This window comes from Solanum verrucosum, unplaced genomic scaffold (genome assembly GCF_900185275.1).
Source record: "Solanum verrucosum unplaced genomic scaffold, falcon-dt-bn FXZP01000236.1, whole genome shotgun sequence".
NCBI lineage: Eukaryota > Viridiplantae > Streptophyta > Magnoliopsida > Solanales > Solanaceae > Solanum > Solanum verrucosum.
In genome coordinates this window covers 618805-646590 of record NW_026020806.1, presented here as the reverse complement: position 1 = coordinate 646590, position 27786 = coordinate 618805, and the positions used below count along the sequence as shown (strand labels likewise).

Below are 27786 nucleotides of genomic sequence, written 5' to 3'. Positions count from 1 at the left end.
TTACTCTTCTCTGCATCACACAAAAACTTATCAATCAGAAAAAAAATATGGGTGACCTTCACTCAATTGCTTACAATAGCTTCTCTTCCCTAGGTTGTGACTTCCATGGCCTTGAAGTTTTCAACAATGACATGTCTTCATGTAAAACATCTATCTCTGCTTCTCTCATTTTCTTATTTCGATATTCGTCATTAATAGTCGAGTCAGAATTTAACATTTACTATACATAATTTTATTTGAACATTAGTCATTTTACGGTGTTGAATCCCCTTATGTCTCTCTAGCTTCGCCATCTAACTACTCTTTAGTTTCTATCTTCTTCTTGTTCTCAATTTTCTTGTTTGGCTTAACGAGTAGTGGTGAATGCATAGTTTTCATCGAAGAATTCAATATTTACTATATATATAGAGAGATACATAACATATTTATCTTATGCATGTGTAACATAATTTTTCGATGAAAGAAATTCAACAGTTCGAAGCAAATTTTTCACCAAGTAATTTACTATGTGCTATATCTATATATATAACCTTATAAAAAAATTTCGCCTCTCTAACTCCGCCTCTGCTATTTTTTTTTGGTGGTGTATATAAATAACCTTATAATTTTTATTTTCGTCTCTCTAACTCCGCCCCTGCTAATTTTTTTAATTTTTTTTTATAGTTATGGAGAGCACTCCTCCATTTTTGTCAAATGTTGATTGTGACTTATCAAGTGGATATCTACAAGATGCTTTATTCAAATTCAACTCGAAAAGAAGGCGTTTATTATTGTTTAATGATGATGATGACAAGGAGAATTATCAAAATGAAGATTCAAATAATTCCATTAAGGTATAATTAATTACATTAATTACTTTGTTAATTCTATGGCATTTTTTTTTTTGTTGTTGAATTGTAATTCTATGTTTTTTTTCTTATTTATGTTGCAGAATTTGTGGAGCTCCACAATTGACCAACAATTTTCTGAGGATTATGATTCTTTTAGCCAGATAACCAAGTGTGATAGCTTTTCTGGTAATTCTAATTCTTAATTCTCTTTTAATTTATCTCAATATAATTAAATATTTATTTTGCTTAAATAATTTAGAAATGGAATTAATTTCTATTGGTGTAATTTAGTAATATAAATCTTGATATTTAGCTTTGTTTCCTATGATTTTTCTTTTCTTTTTATTAAAATTTAAATTACATCGTCAGATCTCTTTATAGCATTAGCCGTCATCAGACAACCTTTGCCTTTTGTTTTTAGACCTCTTTATAATAATCATGATCATTATAGATAGCTTTTTGAAATGGTCAAGCTCTTTTGAAATGATTTTTTTATATTATATTATACACATACAAAAAAAAACTATTTACACATAATTACCCTAATTATATGAATATTTTTTACGTCATTACTAGTAAAACTTAAACATTATTACTAACAAATAGTACTATTTTACTAATTTGCTCTAACCTAGAACTTGTCCAATGCAATTATTATTATTTTAAAAAAAACGTTTGGTATGGAGTAATGATTAGTAATTGCCGTTATGATTTGCATGTTAAATTGAAATTTAAAAGACTCCTGATTTATGGTATTATGTTTGTTTTAATAAATTTGTATTATGATCATAATAATGATAATTTATACTAATGATTAATTTAATTATAGGGGATCCAATGAGCAAAATGAGTGAAGAATATTCCAAAAGAACAGAGGAGGAAGCAATCTCAGAAAATTATTATTATTCTTCTAATTCTTCACCAACATCATCATCTCATCATAATAAACAACCTCTACAATATGGTAACTCTCTCATTTTGTTTCTTTTATAATTAATTATAATCTTATGTGGATTATGTTTTAACGAGAATGCCGAATTTTGATCAAAGTTATTAAATTTTATTAAATTCATAATTAAAATTTTAGTTCCTCCCTTGAATTATGAGATTGGTTTTGAGGATATTTGATTTTTAAATTAAACTCATTACTTTTGACTCAAAATATATATGCATATGCTCGAAAAAAAATATTTTTACATACAATAAGATCACACTAGCCTATTTTTGTGTGTGGGGGTTGTTGTTCTTTCTCATAACAGCATACCCTATTTAATTTGACATTTTCAAAAAAGAAATTCCATTAAAGTCTATACTTATTAATTAAAGTGCGAATTTATATAAGAATTTTCAGTTACTAACTAATTAAATCTTTATTAATATGTTTTTTTTTTGCTACTGTTGAATAGCAAAAATGAAAAATGTTTAAATGGTACAAATATATTGGATACTCAAAAGTCAAAAAGTAACCACTAATATTGTTGACTTGCTTTTTTAATTTGAATAATATTTTGTAACTGTAAAGCAAATAATTTATCATTTAATTATATAATTATATAATTATTTATAGGTTACAAGTTGAATGAAGTCATTAATGTTTATATCAGAATAGACTTGTTACATCACATTCTTTAAAGTGTAATTTTTTTTCAAAATCTACAAATACAAAATGTTTTATATAGCGAACTGTCTTTGACTGACTTTTTTTTTTTTTAATTTGAAGGAGGAGGTGATCAAAAGAGAAGCAAGAAAAGGATGTGTGGAAAAATTGTGTATCCATTTGGGCTAGTGAAGCCCGGAGGGCTAGAGGGAGACGTGACGTTAAATGACATTAACGAGAGGATTCTAATGAGGCCGACCCGACCCGTAAGGCATCCGGTGGGGGACTTTGCATGTCGTCCGACCGTCTGTCCTGCCGGACCAGGATTGTCCGGCAAGACGGTGGTCGCACTCACTAAAATTCATACTCAAGGGAGAGGGACAATCACAATTATAAGGACTCGAGGGTGATTGAGGACAAGTTAGAGAGGACGTACCTAGGTAGCTAGTGTTGGCTTATCATCTATTTGTTAAATTTTCAAGGTACGTAGGATCAGATAGGAAGGTAAAATTAAAAGAGAATATGTAATTTTATATTTTATCTTTTGCTCATTTGATGAAATAGGCTTGTAAATAGAGAAAAAATATTGTCGTCAATATATCTTTGACAACGTTTCAGATGAAAAGACCTAGCTCGTTTAGCCCTTGTTGACATGCTATGTAGTTATTTAATGAAAAAGGGGTATGAATTATGATATCTATAGATATATGGAGGTTAGTGTATGTACAGATTATATGTTTATTACTGAAAATTAGAATGAAAAATGTTTTTCTTTTAAAATTTTATTTCTGACAATTTGAAGATTTTCTAAGTACTATTTTGAGTTATAAAGGGATCTTGTTTGTACGTAGTTGAGCAGAATAATGGACTGAAAAAAGGTCCTAATAATAATCCAAAAATGTTACTCTAGTTTTAAATATTTTTCTTAAAAAGAAATTATGGTCTAAAATATGATGTAGGAGTATCATTTATATGGCTATAATATTTTTGAATTTATGAACTTAAATGTGTCATAATATCTGTGTAATTATCAAAAAAAATTCTTAGTTCTCATTAAAATAAAATATAAAATTAGTTATTTTAAATTTATTCGAAGTATGTCATCTAAATTGAAACATATATACGGGACTAGTTAAAAAAAGATGTATTACTTCTCCTACCTTAAAATTTGGGATAATTTCACTTTTAATCCCTCATGTATTGATATTTTTTAACTTTGGTTCTTATAATATTTATCTAAGCATATTTGGCTTTTAATTAACAAAACATATGTTTTGATACCAATTACCACTATATAAAAATATGTGATATTTGGACTATATTTAGAATTACAATATCCTCAAATATGAAGTAGTAGTATCGATATATCATAACATAATGATAATTGATTTGCTCAGATCTCATGAAATTTGTGAAGATTCATAGTAAGAGAGGTAAAAAAAAATACACACTTATTAATTGAGGTGATAATTTATTGCAAACGGTCTATTTATTCCTAGAAAAATACAAATAAGATCTATGTATGTTTTTGTAACGACCTGATCCTGTCTTTATAGAAAAGTCAACGGGGGAAAAATTTGGGGCCGGAAAACTTTTTCGTAGTATTTGGATTTTCCCAACCTTGTCCAGATTTGGACGAAATCAGAGTCATTGAGGTGTAGGGAAATCTGGTAACAATCGGGTGAATCATTTATGATTTTGATTACTTGAGTAGTTAGATAACTCGTTAAGGAATCCGTACGACTTTACGGAATTGAATTTGGGCGAGTAGAACTCCCGGAATCGATCTTACCATAAAAGGAATTTACTGTGTGTCGTGGGTTAGAGGTGTGTTGTGAAATGGGAATTTTAGAATTCTTAAAATAGCTCTCTGTTTCATTTTGGCTGCTTTGGCGGTGATTTTTGCAGCTCTGGCGTTGCCGCTGTGGCGGGTCCCGATGCGAATTAAAGTCGTTAATAAACCCCTAAACGACCTCATTATGCACATTTTGACTTTTAGAGCTAAGGAATGACCCCAGGCGACTCCTACTCGTTTTTCACCATTCTTGAGGCTAAAGGTAAGCTCTTCACTTCCTGAATCCGTTTTTCGATCAGTAGAACGTAATAGAATGGGTGAATATTGATGGGGAAGGTTTTGTTATGGATTCTATGGTGAAAACAACCGTAAATTGGATAATTAGGATCATGGGTATGATCTAGGATTCATAGAATTGTTATAGATTTGGGTAATTAGTGATTGTTTATTGATTCCCGTATTATATTGATTGTTTGTAGACCAAGAACAAGCGGAACGAATCCGGAAAGGGAAGGATCAAGTTTCTTAGGGTTTCAAGCCTGTTTCAAGGTAGGTGATGGTTACGATTCTATGATTGTGGGATGTATGTTTGTTCTTGCTTCATTATGATACTTGTATATGGATGAATGTTGCAATGTTGATCACACTTGTGGTAAATGAGATAGATAATTGATGAATGTCATGAAATCATGACTTAAATGTATGATCTTGATGATATACCCGTGATTGTGATTGTGGTGTGTGAATGAGATCGGTTGCCACGTTTCGGCATAACTAACTTGGATCGATTGCCACGTTCCGGCATAAAAATGGGATCGATTGCCACGTTCCAGCATAAATATGGGATCGGTTGCCACGTTCCGGCATGCTAACTGTTTGTGTTTGAGTTTCATGAGAGAACCAATGATTTGATATAAAATGTGAAGTTGCGCGTTGTTCGTAAATGTTGATAATGTTGCATATGTTGATATATATGCATGTGATTATAATGTTGTTTGATTTGTTTATGTTGCACTAGTGGGATAGCCGCCTGATTCTACCAGTACATTGTGGTTGTGTACTGATTCTGCACTTGCTCTTATTTTTGTTGAGTACAGAGCATCTTCAAGCGGCTATATATTGACAGACCTCGCTTAGGAGATCAGTGACCGTCACTTCGAATTCAAGGGTGAGCCAATTCTTCCAGGCTGCCATAGAATTCTCTTTCGTCTATGTCCACCATTTTCGGACTTAAACTATGTTCTAGTTAGTTGATTAGTTCATTAGATTGGGGTTGCATCCCTTCTTGTTTAGACTTGTTGAACTTTAGATGTTTTGGTACATTGACTTTCAGGTTCTAGGTTATTCTTCCGCATTGTTTAGTTCGTTGTTAGACTTTTGTTGAAGTTTATGGGAACTCTATTTTTAAATGCCTTAGTTTTTAGATTATTTGCTTGGTTGAGTTGTAATAGTGGTTCTCCCATCGAAGTGTTAGTGTGGGTGCCAATCACGACGGTCTGGATCGTGACAGTTTTATTCTCTTCAGATTTTACTTCTGAAATTATAATTGGTATATTATTATTATAGTATTTTTATATTATTATTTATCAAAAAATTGTAATCCCTAAGTAGCCCCTTTGCATCATGTTGACAATTATGTTATACGAATACAATAAATTAATAAGATCAAATAATTAGTGTTAGGTCTATTTCTTGAAAAAGAATTTAGAAGTGTTAGGTGATAAGGGGAAAAAAAAAACTTATTAGGAAAGCAATGCATGTGACTAAAGTGAACTATCTTTGACTCTATTGCATCCTAAGGCTTAATATAATAAGTTGAAATTAGTAAAGGGGAAAAAAAGAAAAAGAAAAAAAGAAAGAAGCTCATTTATTAAAGAAAAATAAAGAGAGAAAAAAAAGAAAATAAAAGGTAAAGGTTGATAAAAAAATAAATCCTTGACAAGTATAGTTGTTGTGTGGATAAACAATACTGGTTTATATTTTTTAGTTATTAATAATATTCTCAAGTTCAATTTATGTGTCTTAGTTTATCATTTAGTCTATTTCATAAAAAAAATTAATTTTTATATTTAGGAGTTATAATTTTAATATAACTCAATTTCACCTTACCCCTTTAACATTTAAGATCTGAGCGGAAGAAAAAACATTCTTTGATTCAAAAATCAAATAATTATCGCCAATTATTTTTAAGAAGTCAAAGTAATTCCTTTTTTTTTTAGAGGACATAGTTTTGGGGATAATTATTTTTCCGGACTTTTGAAGTTATATTTTTGATATCTAGTGATCAAATAAAAGAGTTTGAGTAGTAACAAACTTAGCAAATAGTGAGTATACCAGACGATTTTTTCATATTTGTCTAAATTATGATTAATGAAAAAATAATCGTTAAATAAATCGAGATGCACTAAATCATTTAAAAGAAACATACTATACTATATTAGAAAACATACAAATGATGTTTTCATGAGATAAAAGTAAAGTTAATATAACTATAACTAGTAATATTGTCAAACTTTCTTTTTGATACATGTTTGCACTTATGCTACTTTAATTTCACTAAAATTAAAAATATAATATTGTTGGTGGAAGGTCCATACTCTATAGTCCATAAATTTTAAATATAGGACAAATTATAATGAGTAGCTATTATAGGAGGCACATGTTACCATATAATAAGTTTCATAAAAAAAGGACCATTTCCCATAACACTTGGTGAAGGACAAATCATTCTATGTAACAATTGGTATAAAAACAAGATTTGGTAAAAAAAAAGGAAAATCATCACCCTATGTTTAAAGTTTAATTATATGTAGGACCCTAATTAATTAATCATTAGTGTAATGTGCATGATTTATGTTTTAATTTGAAATTAATCTATTAATTACTAATAGGTTGGTGAGGTGGAATTCTAGACTATATATGACCTTGTTTGAAAACTATGGGAAAAAGAAAGGGATAAGATGTGGAAAATATTTGAGAATGACTATTATATAGGAATAATTTTACAAAGAGTATATTGTTATAATGAATGTGATTATTATTACAGGTAGAATGTTATTATAGAAAAATAAAATAAAATATAAAAAATTGATTCCAAAGAAACTTGTTTCATTAGTGAAATGTTATAACACAGTTATAAAAACAAAGTTCGACTGTATTACAGTATTTAGATTAATGTTTCTTTTTATTATAATGTAAAGTTTATTAAAATTAAAAGTATAGACTATAGTAGGCGTATATATTAATTAAACTTAATAATTATGGCTGGCATATCTTATAGCTGTATGGCAAACTAAACAAAATATCTTTTTTTTTTTTTTGTCTTTTCTGAAACAATTATATATTAGACCTGGTTTGGAAGGACATTTGACATTTCTGTGCACAATTTTTTTATTTTTTTATTATTTCATTATAGTAGGTATGAATAATTTTATAAGTTAGGTATGCATAAGTGGAAGATTTAATAGTAAATGATTTTTTCAACAAATAATATTGTCATCTATTAATTATTTCACTAAGGAAATAATAATATGAGAAACTTTCCAAAATTGCTATATTTTTGTTAATTAAAATTCATAGCTATATTACTGTTTGTTATTAGACATATTTAATGTTGTTTTTCGTTTAAAATTACTCTGAATATAAATATAATATTTAATGCAGTGCATTAATTGTCTCTTCCGCTTAGGGTCTATTGAAAAAACTTTCTCTACCTCTCAAGACTATCTTCCTCCATTCTCACATATAAAATTACACTGAATATTATTATTATTATTATTATTATTATTATTATTATTATTTATTATTATTATATTATTATTATTATTATTATTATTATTATTGGAATATCATATTCAATTTTACCTTTTAGATTTATTTCTGAAATGAGCTAATGACTTTTTGAGATTATTGCTCAGCCTTAAACAGAGTTGTTGATTTGACTTTCCATTAAAAGTATAGTTCCTCACTTCAATAAAGAAATTATAAGTCAGGAGGTCAGATCTCCAAATTTTATGTAATTCCATAGAATATTATTTTTCTTCTTTTTTCTCTCTCTAAGAATTAATACAAGTGTAAAAAGTTTAATTAATCCACTTATTTATTTTACAAAATAATACACTTAAAATCCTTTCCTTTCACTTTTACTTGTTTTTTAAAAAAGATTTAATATATGCCTTGTTCCAGGAGCACCTGACCTGAATATCATAATTAATATGAGATGGAGAGAGCAGAAAAAATACAAAGTGTAATATTTCGATATTCACACAAATACAATGAAAGTAGGAAAATACTTTGGAATTCAAGTACTAGAGTTCCTTTTTATTACTTGAATTAATTTAGAGAAAGAAAATAAAGGAAAAGACAAGTAGCCAAAAGAGAAAGAAAAAGAAAGATTGTTATTAAAGCAAAGAGGAAAAAAAAAAGAAGGAAGAGATAATAAACCTAGATATATGTGAGAATATTATCCCTCTACCTTTTACTTTTTCTCAAATCCCAAATGAATAGAGAATTAGATTCTCTTTCAGGTATATAATATACAATAAAAATATACACTTTTATATTGTGATTTGTGTCCTTGGGATTTCATTAACTTTTAATCTTTCTATTAAAAAATTATTGATGACGTCAAAAGAATGCAGTTCTCACGTCATTATGATATCAACTCCCATGAAATGGGTTTGGATGGGAATATAACAACATATCCAAATATATATTCGGTGTAATTCCACAAGTGTGGTTTAGAGATGGTGAGATATACGCAAATCTTAGCTTACATCGTGGAGTATATAGGTTGTTTTCAGTAGATCCTCGGCTTTAAAAGAAAGTTATTCATATATATAGAAGGATTGTCAGAAGAAAAAAGGACAATAAAATATCAAGATATAAAATAAAATGAAACAACAGATAGTAGAAACACATATAAGAATAAGAAACTACGTGATACTAAATACAACTATTACTAAGAAGAAAAGGGTATCGGGAAACCTTCATGCTTAGCTCTCCCACCTAAGGATCAACCATACTCGGTTACCTACTAACCATTTATACTAATTTTTGATAGTCGTTATACCTTTCTATCTAAGGACTTGTACTTAGTAACTGAAGCGGTGTGTGTCCTATTAAATCATCTCCCTTAATTTTGTAGGTCTATCTCTACCTCTCATAACTATTGCTACAACCAACCTCTCACACCTCCCTAACTGACACATCTATACACCTCCTTTTTACATATCCAAACTATGTGATCCTCACTTTTCTCATCAAATCTTGTCCGCCACAGAAGTCACTCACCTTTTCACAAATCATCTCAACTCAAGCATTATACTAATGGATGATACAAGCACGCTACTAACAAATTAATGTATATATCGATTCGTCAGTGTTGAGCCCAATATATTTCTAGGCCCAAACAAATTGGTTGAAAGTGCACAAATATTCAATACCTTTAGATTTGACAAATTAAATCCAACTTTCATATGGTTTAAATTTAGTTATTTTTGCCCGAACTTTAACTATATATGACTAATATTATTTTGTCTAAACTTCAACTATTTTTGCTTGAAGTTTAGAATTTTTATTTTTTTTTACCTGAAATTGTGCACGTCTAAAATTTAGTCATTTTTATCTGAACTTCAAACATAAATACTTGAATTTCAACCGTATATAACTTTTGACTATGCATGAGACCACATAGGCGAATGCATTATTACGTTATTTAATTATTTTGGTTGTTATTTTATTTACTGATACTTTATGTACTTGAAAGTATTATCTAATAAAGGAAGTTGTAATGTAATTATATTAAGTTAGTCTATTTTGGTGTCCATTTTTTTTTTCTTTTTTAGTAATTTAAGTTGAAGGAATATAGAGATTGCTATTTTGAATACTATTTATTTTGATAACTATTAAAATTATATGATATTATATGGTTAAATTTTATCATTCTGTAATGATAAATCTTTCATCCTATGTCCCAGACGATTCGATGTAGTAGCAGCATTACCTATGTTTCATCAGTAATGAGTTGTCGAACTGTTCCACTCTTAATTAAAGTCTCGAATTCAATTCTTAGATATAAATAAAATTCTATTAAGATCGTCATTTTCAAAATGCATGATCCAAATTTGATCAAAACTTCAATATATACTATTATACATTATAAAATGATTATAACAACCATTCAAACAAGTTGTCAAGGGCTTACTCGAATTCAATAGTTATATTGGTTTAATCCCCCAATATCAATTAACAATAAATGTTTCACCCTCAACTCAATTATTATTATAAATTAACTCGCAAAACCCCTATAAATTATCAATCCTAGCTATATAATCATTGCTCGTCAAATAAATTTCAAATTCTAAATATGTTTCTCCAATATTATAAATCATTGATAATAATCAGAAGAAGCAAAAACAGAGGAATTAGAATGTCTGGAACGACGTCGTTGTTGACCTGAGAAGCAAGAGAAAATTTTCTTAATCGCATTCTTCACAACCTGTCCCCTTTCCGGTATCCAACGCGGCGCCGTCCCGGCGCCACATTTCGTTTGCTGGTGCCGGAGTTCGTCGGTAACTGCCATTAATTAACGTCCGTGTAACTAAAAATTAACCGAATACTTGAATTTTTAATTAACTCGAGGTGAGAATATTTGTGTGTTTAATAACTGACATAAAATTCAGTTATATATAAACGAAATGGAAGTGGAGCTAACGCGTAAGCCGCGTGAAGAGTTTCGAGCGCGAAAAATCAAAACGACTAAATTCTGAGTTTTTGTACTTTTTTTTTGTTTTTTTTTTTTTGAGTCTCTGAATGAGTCTTCTTGTGCTTTGTTTAATTTTTGGGAAGAATAAGTCGAGATGAAGTCAAGATCAACCACCTCGGTAAAACTTTGGGTAGGGCTATCCATATATTAAGTGTAATTAGGTCTGAAATACATTTCGTATTAAAATGATAGGATTAGCTATTTCATTAATTTTGAAGATATTTTAATTTATATTAATTCATGAAATATCTTTTGTCTATATCATACTGAAAATCAAACGATTATTTAGTCGGGATTCAAATCTCACGTATCGAATAAACTCTCGGATCAAATTAGGTTTCGAGATAAATTTGGGTCTCGAGTCAGAATCAGGTCCCAAAATCCGAGTCAAGTTTAGGTATTGAGTCAGACTCGCATCTCGTGTCAGGGTTGGGTATTGGGTCAAGCTTAGATATCAAGTTCAACTTGAATCTCATGTCAAGGTTGAGGTTAGATTTCGGGTCTCAAATCAAGGTCAGACTTTGGATATCGGGTTAGGGTCGGGTCCCTGATCAGGTTTGAGGTAGAGCTTAGATTTCTAATCGGGCACAAATTCTAAGTCGTGGTCGGGTCTCAATTGTGCTCAGGTGTTAGGTTAGGGTGAGATCTCGATCCTCGGGTCAAGGGTCGAAGGTCCCGATTAGATCTTGAATCTCGTGTCGGATCGGGATTTGGTCTCAAGTCATGGTCAAATATCTTGTCCCGAGACTTGGATCTTAGGGTGCTTGTATCAGGAGGAGTGATAGATGTAGGCAGAAGAAGTTTTGGGGAGAGATGATTAGACAGGGTACGACATATCTATAACTTATCGAGGAATGAGGATAAAACACTAAATAGGAAAATATAAAGATTGAGGATTAAAGTAAAAGGTTAATAAATAATTAGATAGTTGAGTGTTGTCTAATTCCCTTATCGCTATTATATTATTATTACTCTCCTACTATCTTCTTCTTCCATCTTAGTATGACATGTTTTCATTGCTTCAGTTATCGTATTATTTGTTGTTTACTACTGTTCTCTTTTTCAGTGTTTTTCCACATGACTTCTTTACTACGGTATATAACACTATAATTCAACAAAACAAGACAATTATATACTTGAGTAGCTGTTCAGAAATTAGGAGATAACAACTTTTAGTCACTATAAAAAGCTATGAATCTTATTAAACAGGATCAATGTTGCCTTTTTTTCAAAGAAAAATTGTACATTATACATTTTGGACATCTATAAAGAAGAGCTTTTCTGGAAACAAACCAGTTACAACAAAAAATTGAAACCATCATATATAAATGAGTTTATAACTTCCTCAATACAAAGTAGCACTTCTTTTTTCACGCATACTAAGACAGATACATTATTCAGATGAACTTGTTGTAGAACAATATGGTAAAATTTCTCATGCTACTCCATCGCGTTATTCAAACATAAATCGATGTTCTTAGTAGTATTCACATAATCACAGTGTGGAAAGGCTCAGTCTGCCTATGATGTTTTATCTTCCTCTGTGATCCATTGAGGAAAGCTTGGTCTTCCCGAATCAATTCTGATGAGATGCTCATCCTCGCCACCAGAATCATCACTCGAGTACTCTCTTCTGTCACTTTCTTCAATTGGTGCGCTTGGAAGTTGTATACTCATATCTTTATTCTCTCCTTGCACTTGAGCCTTCTTTTGCAATGTGGTAGAGCCTTCAGATCGAACAGAAACAAGTGTTTGTGCGTGATCTGATCGAACTTCTGGATATGACTGACTGTGAGAGGTTATTTTTTGATAACCCCGACTGTGAGAGGTTTTGGCTGCACTAATTCCAGGAAAACTTCTCGGACGTCTTCTTGTTTTGCTTATCTAATAACCAAAAAGAGCAAGTAATCTTAGAAGCCAATATTGAAAACTGGCGATTTCAACTGAATGCAACTCGATGATGAATAAGACAAGAAGATTCTCTTCAAGCCCATATTGTTGGTTGCAACCCCGAGGGTTGGGAAGGGGTGGGTGGAGGAATGGGATAGAGGTGTGTGAGTAGGAGAAATCATAATGACCAAACACATAGACGAACCCTTAAACTTGGCAGGAGTTTTCATTTTGACACTTCAACTATAGATGAACATTTTATATTTATGTTGTCAAAAATGTGGTCTATCAAACACAAACTCGTCAGTTCCAAAACCAACAAAAGTACAAGGACATGGCATGCTCCGTCAAACAGTAAATAGAATTCTGGCCTAATCGACACACTGTTTTGAGCAGTTGCTCCATTCCCCAAAGCCTAACATTTAAGTAAACTTTGTTATGGGCTAAAGAAATTGTGAAATAAATTAAGTTACACTACTAACCATGCTTCCAAAGATGTTTAGCTGCATTGCGCGGGTAGACATATTCGTTTCCTGTTGACCAGTTTGTTCCACATCCTGTCTATGTTGCATAGCCTTGTAAGTATTTTCTGGCCAGCTCATTAAACCACCAAGCTCTCTACTAAAAGACCTTGAGGGATGATCAATTGAATGCGATAATAGGGAAGACGATCTTCTCTGGAGACCCCTGCCTGATAGAAATCCCGCAATATCAAACATAATCACCCTTGCCCTTGTCTCAACTTGATACTGACAAGGTTGATGAGAAAAACTAGCTGCATGGACACCTAATTTTGAACCACAAAAAGACAAATTAATCAGAATTATCTGAGATGAGGTTATGAATCAGAGAGGATTTATGCAAATAATCAAAGTTGCAAGTACCATCAATTTCTGAAGCAAAAAATATTAATTGCATATATGCCAACCTTAAGAGAGAATAAAATTGTCAGCGTACCACAAAAAAATTGTTTTTAACAGTCATGTAAGTTTCTAATCAAAGACCATATGGGAGGTAAGTATAAACAGTGTTGTCAAAGGCGCACTCAAGCCCTGAAGCGAGGCTCAAACATGTTAGAGTGTTTTTCCTCGCTTAACGTGCGCTGTTAGTATTGTCATCAAGGCCTTAAGACATACTTTTCCTTGCCAATGAGCATTTCCTGAAGAGGCAAGCAACACTGCACAATTGATATTTCACTTCACCATTATCTTTTTTCAATTTCCTGTCCATATATTTGTTGTTTGTACTTGTAATTATTAATCTTGGACTAACATATATATATTTGTATTCTTTCTCTATTTGCACCTTAAGCGCCAACAGACTTTAGAGCTTTTTTGCGCTTTTCGCTTTTGATAACACAGAGTATAACCAAGATTTAAGCTGTCCCCTAATTACAAAGAGTGGGATACTGACAAACTGCAGCTAAAGGGGTGAGCAGCAACCTGATGCTTCTGTGTTGTGGAAGCTTTGTTCTTCCAATGCCAAAGGCAGTAACGGTGCAGGAGCTGAAAGAAGCCCTTCATTTGAACCATGAGATTTAACAAATCCCTCCAACAGAAAACCAATGGAATGGTGAGGCAATTCAAAACTTTCCCCTCTTATGTATACGCTCATAGTTGACCTTTCTGCAACCAGAGTTCTCATATCTTGCATTGTTGTCGTTTCAAACATTTGAGGAAGCAAGACTTTAGCAAGCACAAGTGCACTTTCCTGCAGACACCAAGATAACCTGAGTGAGTCACTGCTTCAAAAAAACCTTAAATTCTAGTTACTCCCTCTATTCCATTTAATGTGGCACTCTTCCCTTAGATGGGATCTTTCTATATTGGGAAGCAATTTAACTTTAATTTTCTTATTTTACCCTTAATGACATGCTTTTGTAGCGACAGGGAGCAACAGAGCCTTCGAGTATCATTGAAGATCATTCAAGGTGATATAATTTTCTTTTGATAGGTAAGCAAAAAAGGGCAACTTTTCTGAAACAGTATCACTCAATCAGAGCAATTCTAGTCCTTAGTATAATTAAATCCTTCCTTGCTGAGATGTACTTGAGTTCTTACTTTTCTTTTGTGTTAAAAGAAAGCGGAAGAACCATGCAATATGGTAAGAATGTTTTTTTTTTTTTTTTTGAAAACTTGCAGTATGGTAAGAATGTTAATGTTAGGGACCCGAAATCTCCTCTCTTGTCTTAACTCAGTTTACTCTTTCAGTAGTTGAAGAACTCTGCTATTTTTCACCATACTGATAATGACGAGAAAGATGTGTTAAGCTTCAGCATATATGTATGGAAGCTAAAAAAAAAGTTGAAAATGATAATCATTCAAAATACCTGCCAAAAGAAATCTTCTACAGCTGGATCAGATCTGAGAGCAGTAAGTATCTTCTCACTATCAACAGAAAAGCAGAGAGCCACGGAATCCGTTATAATGTCACAGATGTAAGGCTTTCCCACAAGCACTTCATATAAACCTAGAGTACTCCCATGTGAAAAAGTTGGATGCAGTAGATGCATATTACTCGTGCTCTTACTTGACCACTATCAAACACAATATCATATTTTCAGAAAGATGTTTTTGGCAAAAAGGTTATTATTGTAATAACCATTACATTACTAATTACCTTCACTACACCATTTGAAATAAGCCAAATTCTAGTTGCCTTTGATCCCTCTTCATAGAGGGTCGCACCGCGTAACTTCATTATCTCCTTGGTTGAACCAATTAGTGTCTCACGCACCATAGGAGGTAGAGCTCCCAACAAAGGATTGACACTAATCAAATCACGAATCTTCGGAAATTTAACCAGAGGTGGATTTCTTACAAGCTTTTTCAAATCAGTCTGCACAAAATACATCAAAAAATATCAAGAATGAATCATATGTAAGACAAAAGCAATGAAATTGGACTAGCAGATGAGAAGGAAATGCTCACCTGAACAGCATCGTGAAGATGTGTCATCTCTTTTTCCTCCAATATACCAATCTTCTCAAGATTATGGACATAATCAATCAAGTGATTCAACACCGCATAAGTAACTTGTCTGGTTTTCACAACTCGGAGAACCTGAGTATGTACTTTCTTTTAGAATCAAGTAAAATTACTCAAGAAGTAGACTGGATAGTGTCAACACATAAAGTTCATTTATGCGTTGCAGAAACCAGACAGCTGTATTCTTGATTTCAAAATATATGTGTAAGACCATGATTCAAGCATGCAGTAATCTGGCAAACAAATGCAGGTAGCATAAAATTTCTTGTACTACCAGGCTGCATCCTCTAGTATTTTTATTCAATATGTTCGAGTCTAACAGGAAATATTGAGCTCATTGAGAGAGATTTGTCTTTGTATACCTGAGGAAATGAGACACGGACTTCTTCCAGAAACTTCCGTGCATCCTCTCCTTCTTCCTCACTTTCCTTGATAACAAGGGAAGCAATTTCACTCTCACCTGAAATCATCATTGCTTGCATAAGAAACTTCCAACGCCATTAGATATCATTCTTTTTCTTTATTTTTTCTCTCTGCTGTAAGGATTTCACTGCTGAGAAAGCTTCCTCATAAAGAGATATAAAAAGAATAAAGCCACGAAAGTGATGCTAAATTGAGGCATTCACTAGGGAGCATCAAAAAAGATTCTTGGTAAAATATTTTCCTTTTCTCCCTTTCTCCGGGAAGAGAACACGGAGGAGAAAAAAATGTATCAATAGTAGATGTTTAACCCAATGTGCAACCTTTATCAGTCATTAGTACCAACAGCATAAAGATAAACTTAAGGATACCACCTGATGGAACCTTTTTCACTCCTATCATGCCAGATATCTATAGTTTTCAACATTTCTTAGTACTATCTTCACCTAATGCCTTATAGACCGTACCTCGACTTAAAATATAGAAGAATATGTTACTTGAATGCAATAGTTCAACTTCAACACAATTGTAGGAAGTTGCAATCTAAAGAAGTCAATCCTCAGATTATTGTTTATCGAGCAAACTGAACAATTGAGAAATCTCATATAAAAGGCCTAATCAGTTGTCTTCATCGACAAAAAAAAGGTTAGAAAAGCCACCATAAGAATTGATGTCCTTAGACTACTCAAGATGACTATCTAATCTTCAAATGCAAAAAGACTTTTTGGTCAATGGAAAAGGCTTTGTTATCTTAAGCCAGAATGTCTCAGCATTCAACCTTTGCCACTGATGATTTGTAGGCAGAAAGAAATGGTCCAACCGAAGATGAGCAGGGAAAGTCGAACATAATTGAAAAGAATCATAACACGCTGGAAAGGATGTGCCAAAAAGATGTTATATAGAAATCATTACTAGTTACTTACCGATAAATTCATTTAGTTGCTGTCGTGCAGTTCTATGCGCCCGGAGAAATCCAGCACAGATATAGCATGCAGACTCTAACCTCTCAACAGTGAAATATGTAATAAGCTTCCGGTGGACAAAACTTGTTTGAAGAAACTTGTAATAATTTGGGATATTAACATAAGATTTTAAACCCTTCCAATCACATAAGGACTCATGCGATACTACGTCAATTGCTTCCTCCACAGATTGCATTAGAAGATTTGCTATAGTTTGTGGGATCCTGCCCTCATTGAGCATTTCCCAGTATGCTGCTTGAACACCTGGAAACATGATTTCTCTTTTAGCAATCAAATTTGAATATCACGATGAATGGAAAAGCTAGGATTTTCACTAGGATAGTCAAAATAAAAGGTTTCTACTGTACAGATGAACACTGCATAGAGTCACCTTCTGATTGACGTTCTACTCCATATACACTGTACTGATGGGAGGTAATTTGGTGTGTTAGTGGTCATAAGATCGATTACATAAGTGGAACAGGCTGTGAAGCACACAATTATCGAGGAAAATGACCCAGAAGTTACAAAGCAGATCACAAACAAGATGTACTTTAAATTGAGAATGTAATGTTCTCACCATTTAGCAGGCGAATCCGAATATCTTCTAAATGCATATGGTCCACATTATCATCATTTTCAGATGAAGTATGAGGATGCACTGGTTCACCCTCCACATCATTTAGGCTAGTAATATATCTTTTAACAGTTGGCCAGTCAGCAGGTCCTAGTTCCTCATCATCTCCAAGATCACCAAATGCTTCCAGAGCTTTATTCAACATCTCATATTTTGTGTAGTTCAACATGCGCTTCTGCAATGAGATAAACTACGTTATAAAAAGAATCTATAGATGAAGATTAAAAAATATAAAACTGCAAGTAACTGGACTTTACTTGCTTACCTAAGCATCTACTGTTCAACATGAAAGGTTAGTGTTTTATTTTAAAAAATTATTGACTAATTAAACTACTTTCTTTCCTTATCATGGCATTTCTTTTTTCCCGGAATACAAGTGACAGAGGCAGAGGTTTTCCATCTTTTTGGATTCTACTACTCAACCCATCTTTGCTCATCTTGTCATCATAGGATTTGGTCTTTGAACAGTTCTGACATGTCAAGGTAATATCCTTTTCTTTTTATGATAAGGAGGTAAAGTGATTTCTTCTCGTATTTTGCTTAAATTCAATATCATGTAGTGTTTTTTTAGGTCAGTTAGAGAAAAGCAGTCGGTCCATGGAAGATATAAATTCTGCTATGCAGGGCATATTCCGATTTCTGAGGGGCTGACAAATTTGATTGCGATCAATGACAAACCACATATTGAAACAGTTTAGGCAGCAAATTTGGTGAACTGATGATAGATGAGCTAGCATAAATGAGGTTAGATGAATAGTTATTCATTCCACATGTCACCCATTTTACGTAGTTGAAAAATGGGTTGGATACCATTTACTCCATTAACACCCCCCTTAAAGAAATCAAAATCCACTGGGAAAAAAACCATTTTTCCACCTCTAAAGCTCCAACAAGGACAAAATAGTACCACGTCGAAATCAACTCTACCTTTGCTGCTGATAGCTTATCCATTCCCAGATAATGCAAAGCAAACTGTGTGGTTGAACCGTTGATGATGAGCGTCAAAAATACAACCCCACCAGTCAAGAAAACGAACTGCAACAGAAGAAGGCCTGTATGACTAGAAAGATATAGCTAAAAGATAATTAAATATAGAAAACTTCAAACTTGTTGGATTTCCCATTAACACTTCTTTTCTTTTACTTACCAGAGTTCCAGTATCAGGACTGATGTATTGAGAGCCATCACTGGAACGCTGAAAACAGCCAGGAAGGAATAGTTTTAGAAACAAAGGCACACTTAGGTAAGAATTTTTTGCAGAAGGAATGAGAGGGCTTGGAGAGAGCATCCGCACATAGTTACCTTGACTGACAATGAAAGAGACAACGCTACAGCACCTCGAAGGCCACCCCAGACAAGAATAAAAGCTTCTTTCAAGTCCAAACCATAGCCAAAGTATCGTAAAAATGGATACAATACACCAACTACAACGACCCGCGAGACAAGGATAAGCACATAAAGAAGGATGAGGTAGCCCCACGAATTATCTGAAATACATTAAAAAGCATTAAACAAAGATGTAGTTTAACTAGAATGAAAGTTTAACCGAGTGTAAAAGACTATCATTTGAAATAGAACAGAAACTAGCCGTCCCCACATACATATAAACAATCATAATACTTGTGTAAATAGAGAGGCCAAAAGAGAAAAGCACAAACTACAAAAATAAGGCAAAGTAAAAATATAAAATCCAATCATGGTGTTTCTTTTTTCTGGCTGGATATTGTGTTTTAGCAGGAAGTAATTTGGTGTTTTGGAAGAGTAGAAACAGAATGCGGTTGCTCAATCTAGTGCAGTAGCAGAAGATCGAGCAATGATTATAGCAACTTGGAGCTAGTTTAGATTATACAATTGCTTACAGAATTGCAATTTGGAGAAATTGTTCAGATGGAACTTGTGTGTGATAATCAAGCGGCCCTTCATATTGCATCACATCTACTGTTCTATCAAATGACTAAACACATAGATATTGATTATCACTTCATCAGAGAATAGATACTATCAGGAGATATTGTTAACAAATTTGTGAAATCAAATGACCAGCTTGCAAATATTTTCACAAAGTCACTCACTGGTCTTCGCATTAGTTACATCTGTAATATGTTTGGTACATGCGACTGATATGCACCGGCTTGAGGAGAAGTACAGATAGTTAATGTATATATTAGACTTAGTGTCCCATACTGGAAAATCTGTATTATATACTATATGTGAATTGTGAAGTATGGATAAAAATAAGGCTCAATATGAAACAATTGTTTACACACATTCACATAAACTCTTTCCCGTGTTATATTTCTCACAAGTAGCATGGACAGCTCCTTCACTTATTTAATGTCAGTTGACTCTTAGTCGGAAGACACTTCAAGTAGTATATGAGATCTGTTAAAGGCCATCAGTACCAAATTCATTTTGATAAATATCACTTGCAGGGAAAATCTACAGAAAATAAATAGATATTACACGTAACACAAGAAAGAACACAAATAGGGTTTGGTTGTAGTAAGGTAAATGTTACTTCTGTCTTCATAAGTCAAATGTCATTACAGCAGAAGTACCGTAGATTTTGAAAATATTGTCACCACCAAGAATTCCTTCAGCTATGACGACTCCACTGCAGAAAAAGATAACCAAAATGAGCAATTAGGTTTTCTGTTTCACGGGATAAATTTATAAGAACAAGAATTAGTTCTACTCCAATAAAAACTATAGTCAACTGGGTTTTTGATGTACACAAGCGCCTAAAATAACTTCCACCAAAGCTTAATCCTCCTCAATAGTACTTCTAATTTTTTGGATGGTCAAGGATGAAAGTCCTCAAACAGCGGAACCAAGGGAGTGCCTCCCCAGTGCAACACAAAATCAGTTTTATACAAGTCCACCAAAAAGTTGCCCACACACCAAATGTCCAGCCCTAGGCGTGAGGTGGGGTGCTGAAGAACGAAAAAAGTCCCACATTGTTGGTTAATGAGATGTGTGGTCTCCTTATAAGGCTTAGACAATCATCCTCCCTTTGAGCTAGCTTTTGGGGTGTGAGTTAGGCTCAAGACCTAATTTTACAATAATTGTTTACCTGATCAAAAAAAGACTTAAAATGAAGTAACATTTGGTGCTAGCAGCCTAAATTCTCCTAAGCAACATAGCCATCAAAAGACCTCCAAAAGTATCAATGCTAATAACTATTGTTAATAACAACTAAATCAACATAGTTGATTAAAAAAAAAGCTAAATACATACTTACCTTAAGATAAAAATTAATGTATTTGCAATATAGGAAACCATTTCCCTGAAACAAAGGTGAGATTTGTATTAAAATCCAAAATCAAAAGCTGTTGCACACATAAATAAAAAGAACATGTCATGCTATCATCTTACAGATGCTCAATCATGCGGGTAGTGATGTCAGAAGGTAAGACATAAATCTTACACCAGATATATAATGCAATGTTGTAGATAATGTTACCCAATTCCAGATTAGATATTCAAAATGGTATTGCACAAAAATTTTCTGGAGTAATGAAGTGCTCAACTCAAAACAAGATGAGAAGAATAAGTATATCATAAGGTCTAGTGCCATAAAGCAAGTCTTCATATCTGTTGTTCAATTACAATGTTTGTAAGAAGGTTAGTAAAATTTACCAGAAGTGATGCAAGCTTTGATGACTCTTGCCTTTGAAAGCAGTTTTAGCTACAGCTGAGTAGAACCTGTTAGTGCATGGCATATGAAAATAAGTTATTCTCCAGCTGTAGAAAGAGTATCAAAAGATCAACTCTAACACTTACATCCCTAAAGTCATCACAGTCAAGACACCAGAGACATCAGCCCCTTGTTGTGCCTGTTTCATTGTTGGAAGCAGTCATTAGACTTTGTTTTTTTCCTTTTTTTCCACATGATTAGAATGCACAGTTGATAAATTGCAAAAACTCGAACTGGACTTGCATCTGGCTAAGTAAAATTGATATAATTAACTTTGTAACTGCTATTTTATTTCCGCTATTAATATAAAATTTGGCATTTAAATTACATGTTCAGTTAAGTTATGTTACATAAATTGCAACAACAACATCTATCCTTCCATCCTAAGCTAATTGGTACCAACTATATGAATCACCACTATGCATTTTGCTCCATTTCGACCCATTTTCTTCTAATTCTCAATAACTTCACAAACAAGGATGCATAATTTCTTTGCAGCAAGAATTATCATGCCGGATACATTTTCAGAGAAAGCCATTGCTTGGAATCCACTTTAGTTATTTTTGTTTAATTTACTGATAATTTTGATGTACTTAATTTTCCTTGTCTATTTCCTTCACAAAGATGGTCACATATGATGATGAATTTAATAGTCATACACCTTTCCAGGATATTGTTTATTCCAAGATATCTCTCCTGTGGTTAAGTCACACATTGATTGAACGAATGGGTTGTGGTTTCCATATATGGTCTTGTAGAGTCCTCCTTTTGGGGTTGAGTTAGACACAGTATCCATTTCTATTAAATTCAAAGAGTAGATAGCAGTAAGGTTTCCCATCCCAATATAAATAAATGGCGGACAAAGCTTTTTAAGCATGCAAGATTGGAAGGGTACATACTGTGAAGTAAGCAACATAGCTCACGGCAAGAGTCAGGCTGATCTCAATCACTGTGTCATTGAAAATGAATCCCAGCCATAAAACAGAAGCTATTCCAAAAGCAATACCAAAGCCGACTCTGGACAATAGAAACAGAACTTATCAGCCAACTTCCCACGAGCAGATAACCAAATATAAAATGCAAATATACATACGCCCCAAGGGAAACTTGTAGTAGGAATTTGATGACAGCTCCCCAGTTAAAGGTCCAACCAGTTACCATCCTTAAAAGTAGCTGATAGACAACAATTGCCGTCCTGAAGAAAAAAGAGGGGTTATGGCGATGATGAATAAGCAAAATATTATTGGAAAAACTCTCTAAGTTAAAGGGAAGGAAAGAGGATATAATTCATGAAATTCCACTTATCCCCTCTCATCCCACTATGGAAATTACACAAATTCCCATCTCTTCACCTAAGCAACATATTTCTACTAGGAGAAAATTACCCATCATTCATCAAGGATTCTCCTTCAATTATGGTACTCAATTTCTTGCTGGCACCAAGTTCCTTCAGAAGGGCTACAACAGCCACAGGATCAGTAGCGCTTAGAAGTCCACCAAGCAACAATGATGTTGACCAGCTCCAGTTATAAGGAAAAACAATCTACATTTGTCACTAATTTCAGATGCCTCCGTCAAAGAAACTATCAAACTCTTAGAAAATCGAATTCAGCTTACCTTGAGGGCAGCTCCAAGAAAAAAAGTGGAAATAAGCACGCCAGGCCCAGCAAGTAAAAGCATCTGTACTGCACACCTCTGCATTAGGAGAATAACTGGTTTAGTTAACTAATAGAGGTAAAATCCATCTTGACAAATTCAATGAATCATAGGATGTAAAAAGAATAGAAAGATACTGTTGCAGAAGGCAAATTGTGTAAAGCCAAATGCCATAATATAATTAGTAACTGGGAGCTCCTCCCGCTAGTGTTCTAACTCAGCCACCTCTTCTTCTGGAGTTTGCTTATGGAAATACATAAGAGAGTGCTTTCGGAAGAACTCTCTTTTTGGTTACAGCATCCAGCGTAGGCTACGGAAGGAAAATACAGTTCTGGCAAGATGCATGGTTAGGCACACCCCCCTATGAGATGAATTTCAAGATTTGTTCCACATGATGCAGAATACTGGAGACACAGAAGCTCAATGCATGACCAAAAATTGATGGGAAGAAAAACTTAAAAGAATTCTAACAGATTGACAGACGGGCAGCATCACGGAATTAATAGAGAAGCTTGGACAAGTACAGTCATTTATCTAATAAACCAGATTGCTTGTGCTGGAAAGTTGGTGAAAAGGGGGGTTTCACAATCAAATCTTGTTGTCTGTCCTTAGTTTCGTCAGGGGAGAGACAGAATGGTTAGTTTCATCAGGGGAGAGCCAGAACAGTTTCTCATGACAGCACCTATGGAAGATCAACACACCATTAAAAGCACGGTTCATGTGAGCAGCTTTACGCAGTGGCTGTCTCACACAAGGAAACCTCCAGAAAAGAGAAACCATCCTACGTAATAGATGCTACTTGTGTGCAGTGAATCTGAAGACATAGAGCATATCTTCCTACATTGCCACCTAGTACTCCATTTATGGTACATGTTCCTCTCCTTTAGGTGAAAGTGGCACCACCCCAGCATGTATGCTATGGGTGTTACGAGAGAAAAGAACTGCAGCAATGAGGATGCATTTCATGTACTTAAATGTAGGTGCTTGTAGCTACTAGCATTTTGGACAAATTGAAGGATTATACAATTTATACACTTTCTGAGTTCATGCCTTCTATCCAGAAATTATAGGGGGAAATTCAAACCATTTTTGTAAATTGCAGCCTTTTCTGTGTATGAAGCATTCCTCAATGCTACATTTTATTCAATAAAATTATTACTCATCAAAAATATATTGTATCTGTAGTTTTTAGAAAACGCTCAGTGCCAGCAGATCAATATTTGGTGATCAATTAAAGATGAAAGCATCTAACTGTAAAGGATCCGCAAGATATAAGGTTGTAAGAAATGAAGAAGACGTAACACATGACATTTACATGAGAAGAATTGCATAAATTATGTGATAAACAACCATATGAATGAAACAAATAATGCAAGCAAGAAGGTAGACGTTGAAAGTGCACAAGCATAACAACATACAGATGTGAATACATGGGAAAGAAAACTCATCACTTGGAGCTCTCCATAGTATTAGCATTCAACAAGCAGTAGAAAAGAGGAAGGCCAGTGGTAATGTACCTTTATCTGGTGAATTTCCATTGAGAAAGCACTCTCGAAAAGAAGAGCAGGAAGGAAAACCGCCAACAAAAGATCAGGATTAATGTTTGCCCCTGTGCAGATACCAAATATGGTTTACCACGCGCAGACATTTGAGAGCAGAACAATTGACTGGTGGTATACTTGTGAATGGGGTTTCTAGTTGATATTGGACAGAGGGAAACTTGATTTGAACTTAATGGATACTTAATGAAGAAAGATAAAGAATTGAACTTACAGATACGGATACCATCGCCAATCCTTCCCAACCCATGATGTGTTCCATACTCTGCAGGGTAATTTATTATGTATATATCAATATCAGCATTCAAATACATCATGTGAGAGACTGATTAGTAGTTCAACCAACTCTGAAATGTACGTTTTTTTATTTCACTAGTTAATTGGCACCTAAAGCAAAGGTGCATAATTTTATATGTTAGACAGATCAATAATATAAGTGTCATTTCCATCTCGAGCTGGTAGCAGATGCTCCAGAAGACGTCCAAAAATCAAATTCTAGAAAGAGGAAAAGAATAATAACACGGAGTTAAGCAATTAGAAATTGAAGCTAACATTTTAAACTTACCCCAGAACAGATAAGTCAGTAGGCTTGAGCTGCAGAGATGGAAGGCAAAATTAGCGGATGAAAGGAGAAGCTAAGGAAAATCAAAAGTTAAGGATGTTTGTTATGAAGGGGCTTTCGAGAGATAGAGAGAAGTGTAGAGGATAAAAAAGTAAAATGTTTGGTCAAACTAAAATAGCTTTTAAGCTAAAAAAACACAAGGGGTTGCCCAGCTTATAGCTTTTGGTTTGTTTTTATCTAAAAAGCACTTGGACTAAGCACGTTTGGTGTTCACCAAACACCCAAATAAACAAAAAAAGGTGCTTAACTCAAACATCCTCTAAGTTCCCTCTCTAAAACCAAGTTTTTAAATGAGATTTTTATTTCATTCATCTGTAAAAGAGAGAAGGAAATAACGATAAGGCCCCATTACGAATGGAGAAACATTTTATGTATTTTATTCAAAGAGTAAGAGGTAATGTTTATACATTCAACACAACTCCACTTATATGTAAAGTGTAGCTGGACCCAATTGCAAGGAGGGTTGCGTTAGATGGACAGCCAACATAAAAAATAGCCAAAGAAACCATTTAAATCCTCCAAATACAAACAACTCATATACTCAACCCGAACTAGTTTGTATCATAGGGGTTGAGTTTGACATAACATGAAGGAATTCCCCAAATTAACTCAGATCATACAAAAAATAAACAGATAAATACACAACAACAATAAACAGGAAGAATTAGAGTAAGAAGAAGAATCTCTCGAGGGTGGATAAAGATGAAGCTAAGTGGTACCTTCAAATACCAAATCATAATAAAGCAGTGCATAATATATGTAAAGATATAAGCTAGCATTTGGCCATAGATTTTGGGAGTAAATTTTGAAAATGTATCTCCAAATATCTATTTGACCATGAACTTGATGAGATTTTGATCTTCAAATAGTTTCCAGTTCCGGAAAACTAAGTCCAACCAGTTTTTGGATTTTTGTGACTTCCATTCACAAAACTTCAATTTTTTTCCAAACATAACTTCAAGTTCCAGAAACCACAACTTCAGAAACTCAAAAATTTCAAGTTAAGACCCGTGATAACACGAGAGCTTAAAAGGGTGTATGAAAAACTAAATCTTTACTAATATTTGTAAAGAAACTAAGATAGCATTTGACCATAGGCTTTATAAATTAATTTATTTTCAAATATTTATTCGTCTATGAAATTTGATCATATTTTTAAAATCTGATCTTTAAATATGTTCAAGTTACCAAAAAACAGCTCAAACCAACCCATTTTTGGATCTTTGGTACTTCCACTCACAAAACTTCAAATTCCCAAATTTTCAAAGTTCAAAATCTACAATCAAACGAGAGCTTAAAAGGGTGTCTTAAAAGCTCAATCTTTCTCCATAATAAAGCTATGCATAATATTTTGCAAGGAAACTAAGCTAGCGTTTGACCATAAGCTTTATAAATTTATTTCCAAATATCTATTCGTCTATGAAATTTGATCATATTTTTTAAATCTCTAATCTTCAAATATGTTCAAGTTCCCAAAAACCAGCTCAAATCAGTCTTATCCCCTTTTTTTGGATTTTTCGAACTTCCGCCCACAAAACTTCAAATTCAACAAAATCACAACTTCAAAAACTCAATTTTGTCAAAGACCAAAATCTACTATCAAACAAGAGCTTAAAAGGGTGTCTTAAAAACTCAATCTTTCACCATTCTATACAAGCACAAGCACAAGCACAATAATATAATAATAACAGAGAGAAAACAATAAAGAAAGAAGAGTTGACAAACCTAAAGCCCCAAGTCCAATGCCAAGAACAAGCAAAGCAACAGAGTAAGGTACTCTAGTACCCCTCAAAAAATGTCTACAGCCAATTCCCAATAACAAACTGATTCCAACAAAAATGACAGCATTTGTAGGATCTGAACCTGAACTTTCAGCTGAAATTGACTCTTCTACTACTCTAAACGGTCTCGTTTCTACTAACAACTCCATTATTCGCTTCACAAACAATAATCGAATATCAGTGGCAAATTCAATGAATTTTAGAGTGTTTGAATGAGGGACAAGGTTGACTATACGTGATCATATCAATTTAGAAATAATTGAACTTGGCACTGTACAAGATGCTATCATTTTTGGTTGTCTAGTGTACTATGATTCCTTCAATTTTTGTATTTTTTTAAGTAAGTAATAATCACTATGATTGTGACGGCAGAGACGAGCGAGAAAGGAAAAAGTTGAGTAATAGAGTGTATTTTAGATACATATAAATCATGTTTGTGCATAGTATTTTTTAAATAAATTATAATTAATTTCGTGTAAATATATATTTGAGGTATATATATCTAAAGAAAACAAATATATAAATTTAGTGAAAAAAAATAATAATATAAGAAGTAATTTTCTAAATTGATATGATCACGTATAGTT

General features: G+C 33.3%; 2 protein-coding genes across 3 annotated transcripts; one reads left to right on the top strand and one right to left on the bottom strand.

Annotated features, from left to right (window-relative positions):
• Window positions 1-3078, top strand: LOC125813149 (protein XRI1-like). Its single transcript, XM_049492639.1, has 5 exons — window positions 1-141; window positions 664-833; window positions 932-1016; window positions 1660-1794; window positions 2551-3078. Exons 1-5 carry the CDS (start codon window positions 48-50, stop codon window positions 2835-2837), a joined length of 771 nt encoding a protein of 256 aa, XP_049348596.1. The 5' UTR covers window positions 1-47; the 3' UTR covers window positions 2838-3078.
• Window positions 3079-12284: 9206 nt separating this feature from the next.
• LOC125813132 (sodium/hydrogen exchanger 8) lies at window positions 12285-27394 on the bottom strand. 2 transcript variants are annotated; one of them, XM_049492613.1, is made up of 24 exons: window positions 27144-27394; window positions 25011-25061; window positions 24755-24846; window positions 23199-23276; window positions 22967-23124; window positions 22675-22776; window positions 22481-22598; window positions 21668-21720; window positions 21524-21589; window positions 21126-21170; window positions 20443-20498; window positions 19187-19371; window positions 19032-19079; window positions 18812-18919; window positions 17828-18059; window positions 17209-17511; window positions 16228-16325; window positions 15809-15940; window positions 15498-15716; window positions 15208-15414; window positions 14321-14588; window positions 13361-13665; window positions 12817-12872; window positions 12451-12786 (listed from the first exon to the last, which is right to left on the bottom strand). In XM_049492613.1, the coding sequence occupies exons 1-24, from the start codon at window positions 27346-27348 to the stop codon at window positions 12510-12512; spliced, it is 3462 nt and encodes a 1153-aa protein (XP_049348570.1). In that variant the 5' UTR covers window positions 27349-27394; the 3' UTR covers window positions 12451-12509. The 2 variants fall into 2 exon arrangements, with proteins under 2 accessions (XP_049348569.1, XP_049348570.1); XM_049492612.1 differs by having other exon boundaries at window positions 12285-12872.
• Between the last annotated feature and the right edge of the window lie 392 nt (window positions 27395-27786).

Coding starts and splice junctions, on each gene's coding strand:
- LOC125813149 (XM_049492639.1), top strand. CDS start 48: ATGGGTGACCTTCACTCAATTGCTTACAATAGCTTCTCTTCCCTAGGT. Junction 834..931: donor ATTCAAATAATTCCATTAAG/GTATAATTAATT, acceptor TTTATGTTGCAG/AATTTGTGGAGCTCCACAAT. Junction 1,795..2,550: donor TAAACAACCTCTACAATATG/GTAACTCTCTCA, acceptor TTTAATTTGAAG/GAGGAGGTGATCAAAAGAGA.
- LOC125813132 (XM_049492612.1), bottom strand. CDS start 27,348: ATGGAGTTGTTAGTAGAAACGAGACCGTTTAGAGTAGTAGAAGAGTCA. Junction 24,847..25,010: donor TGGCGATGGTATCCGTATCT/GTAAGTTCAATT, acceptor GTATCTGCACAG/GGGCAAACATTAATCCTGAT. Junction 12,873..13,360: donor TAAACATCTTTGGAAGCATG/GTTAGTAGTGTA, acceptor TTTGGTTATTAG/ATAAGCAAAACAAGAAGACG.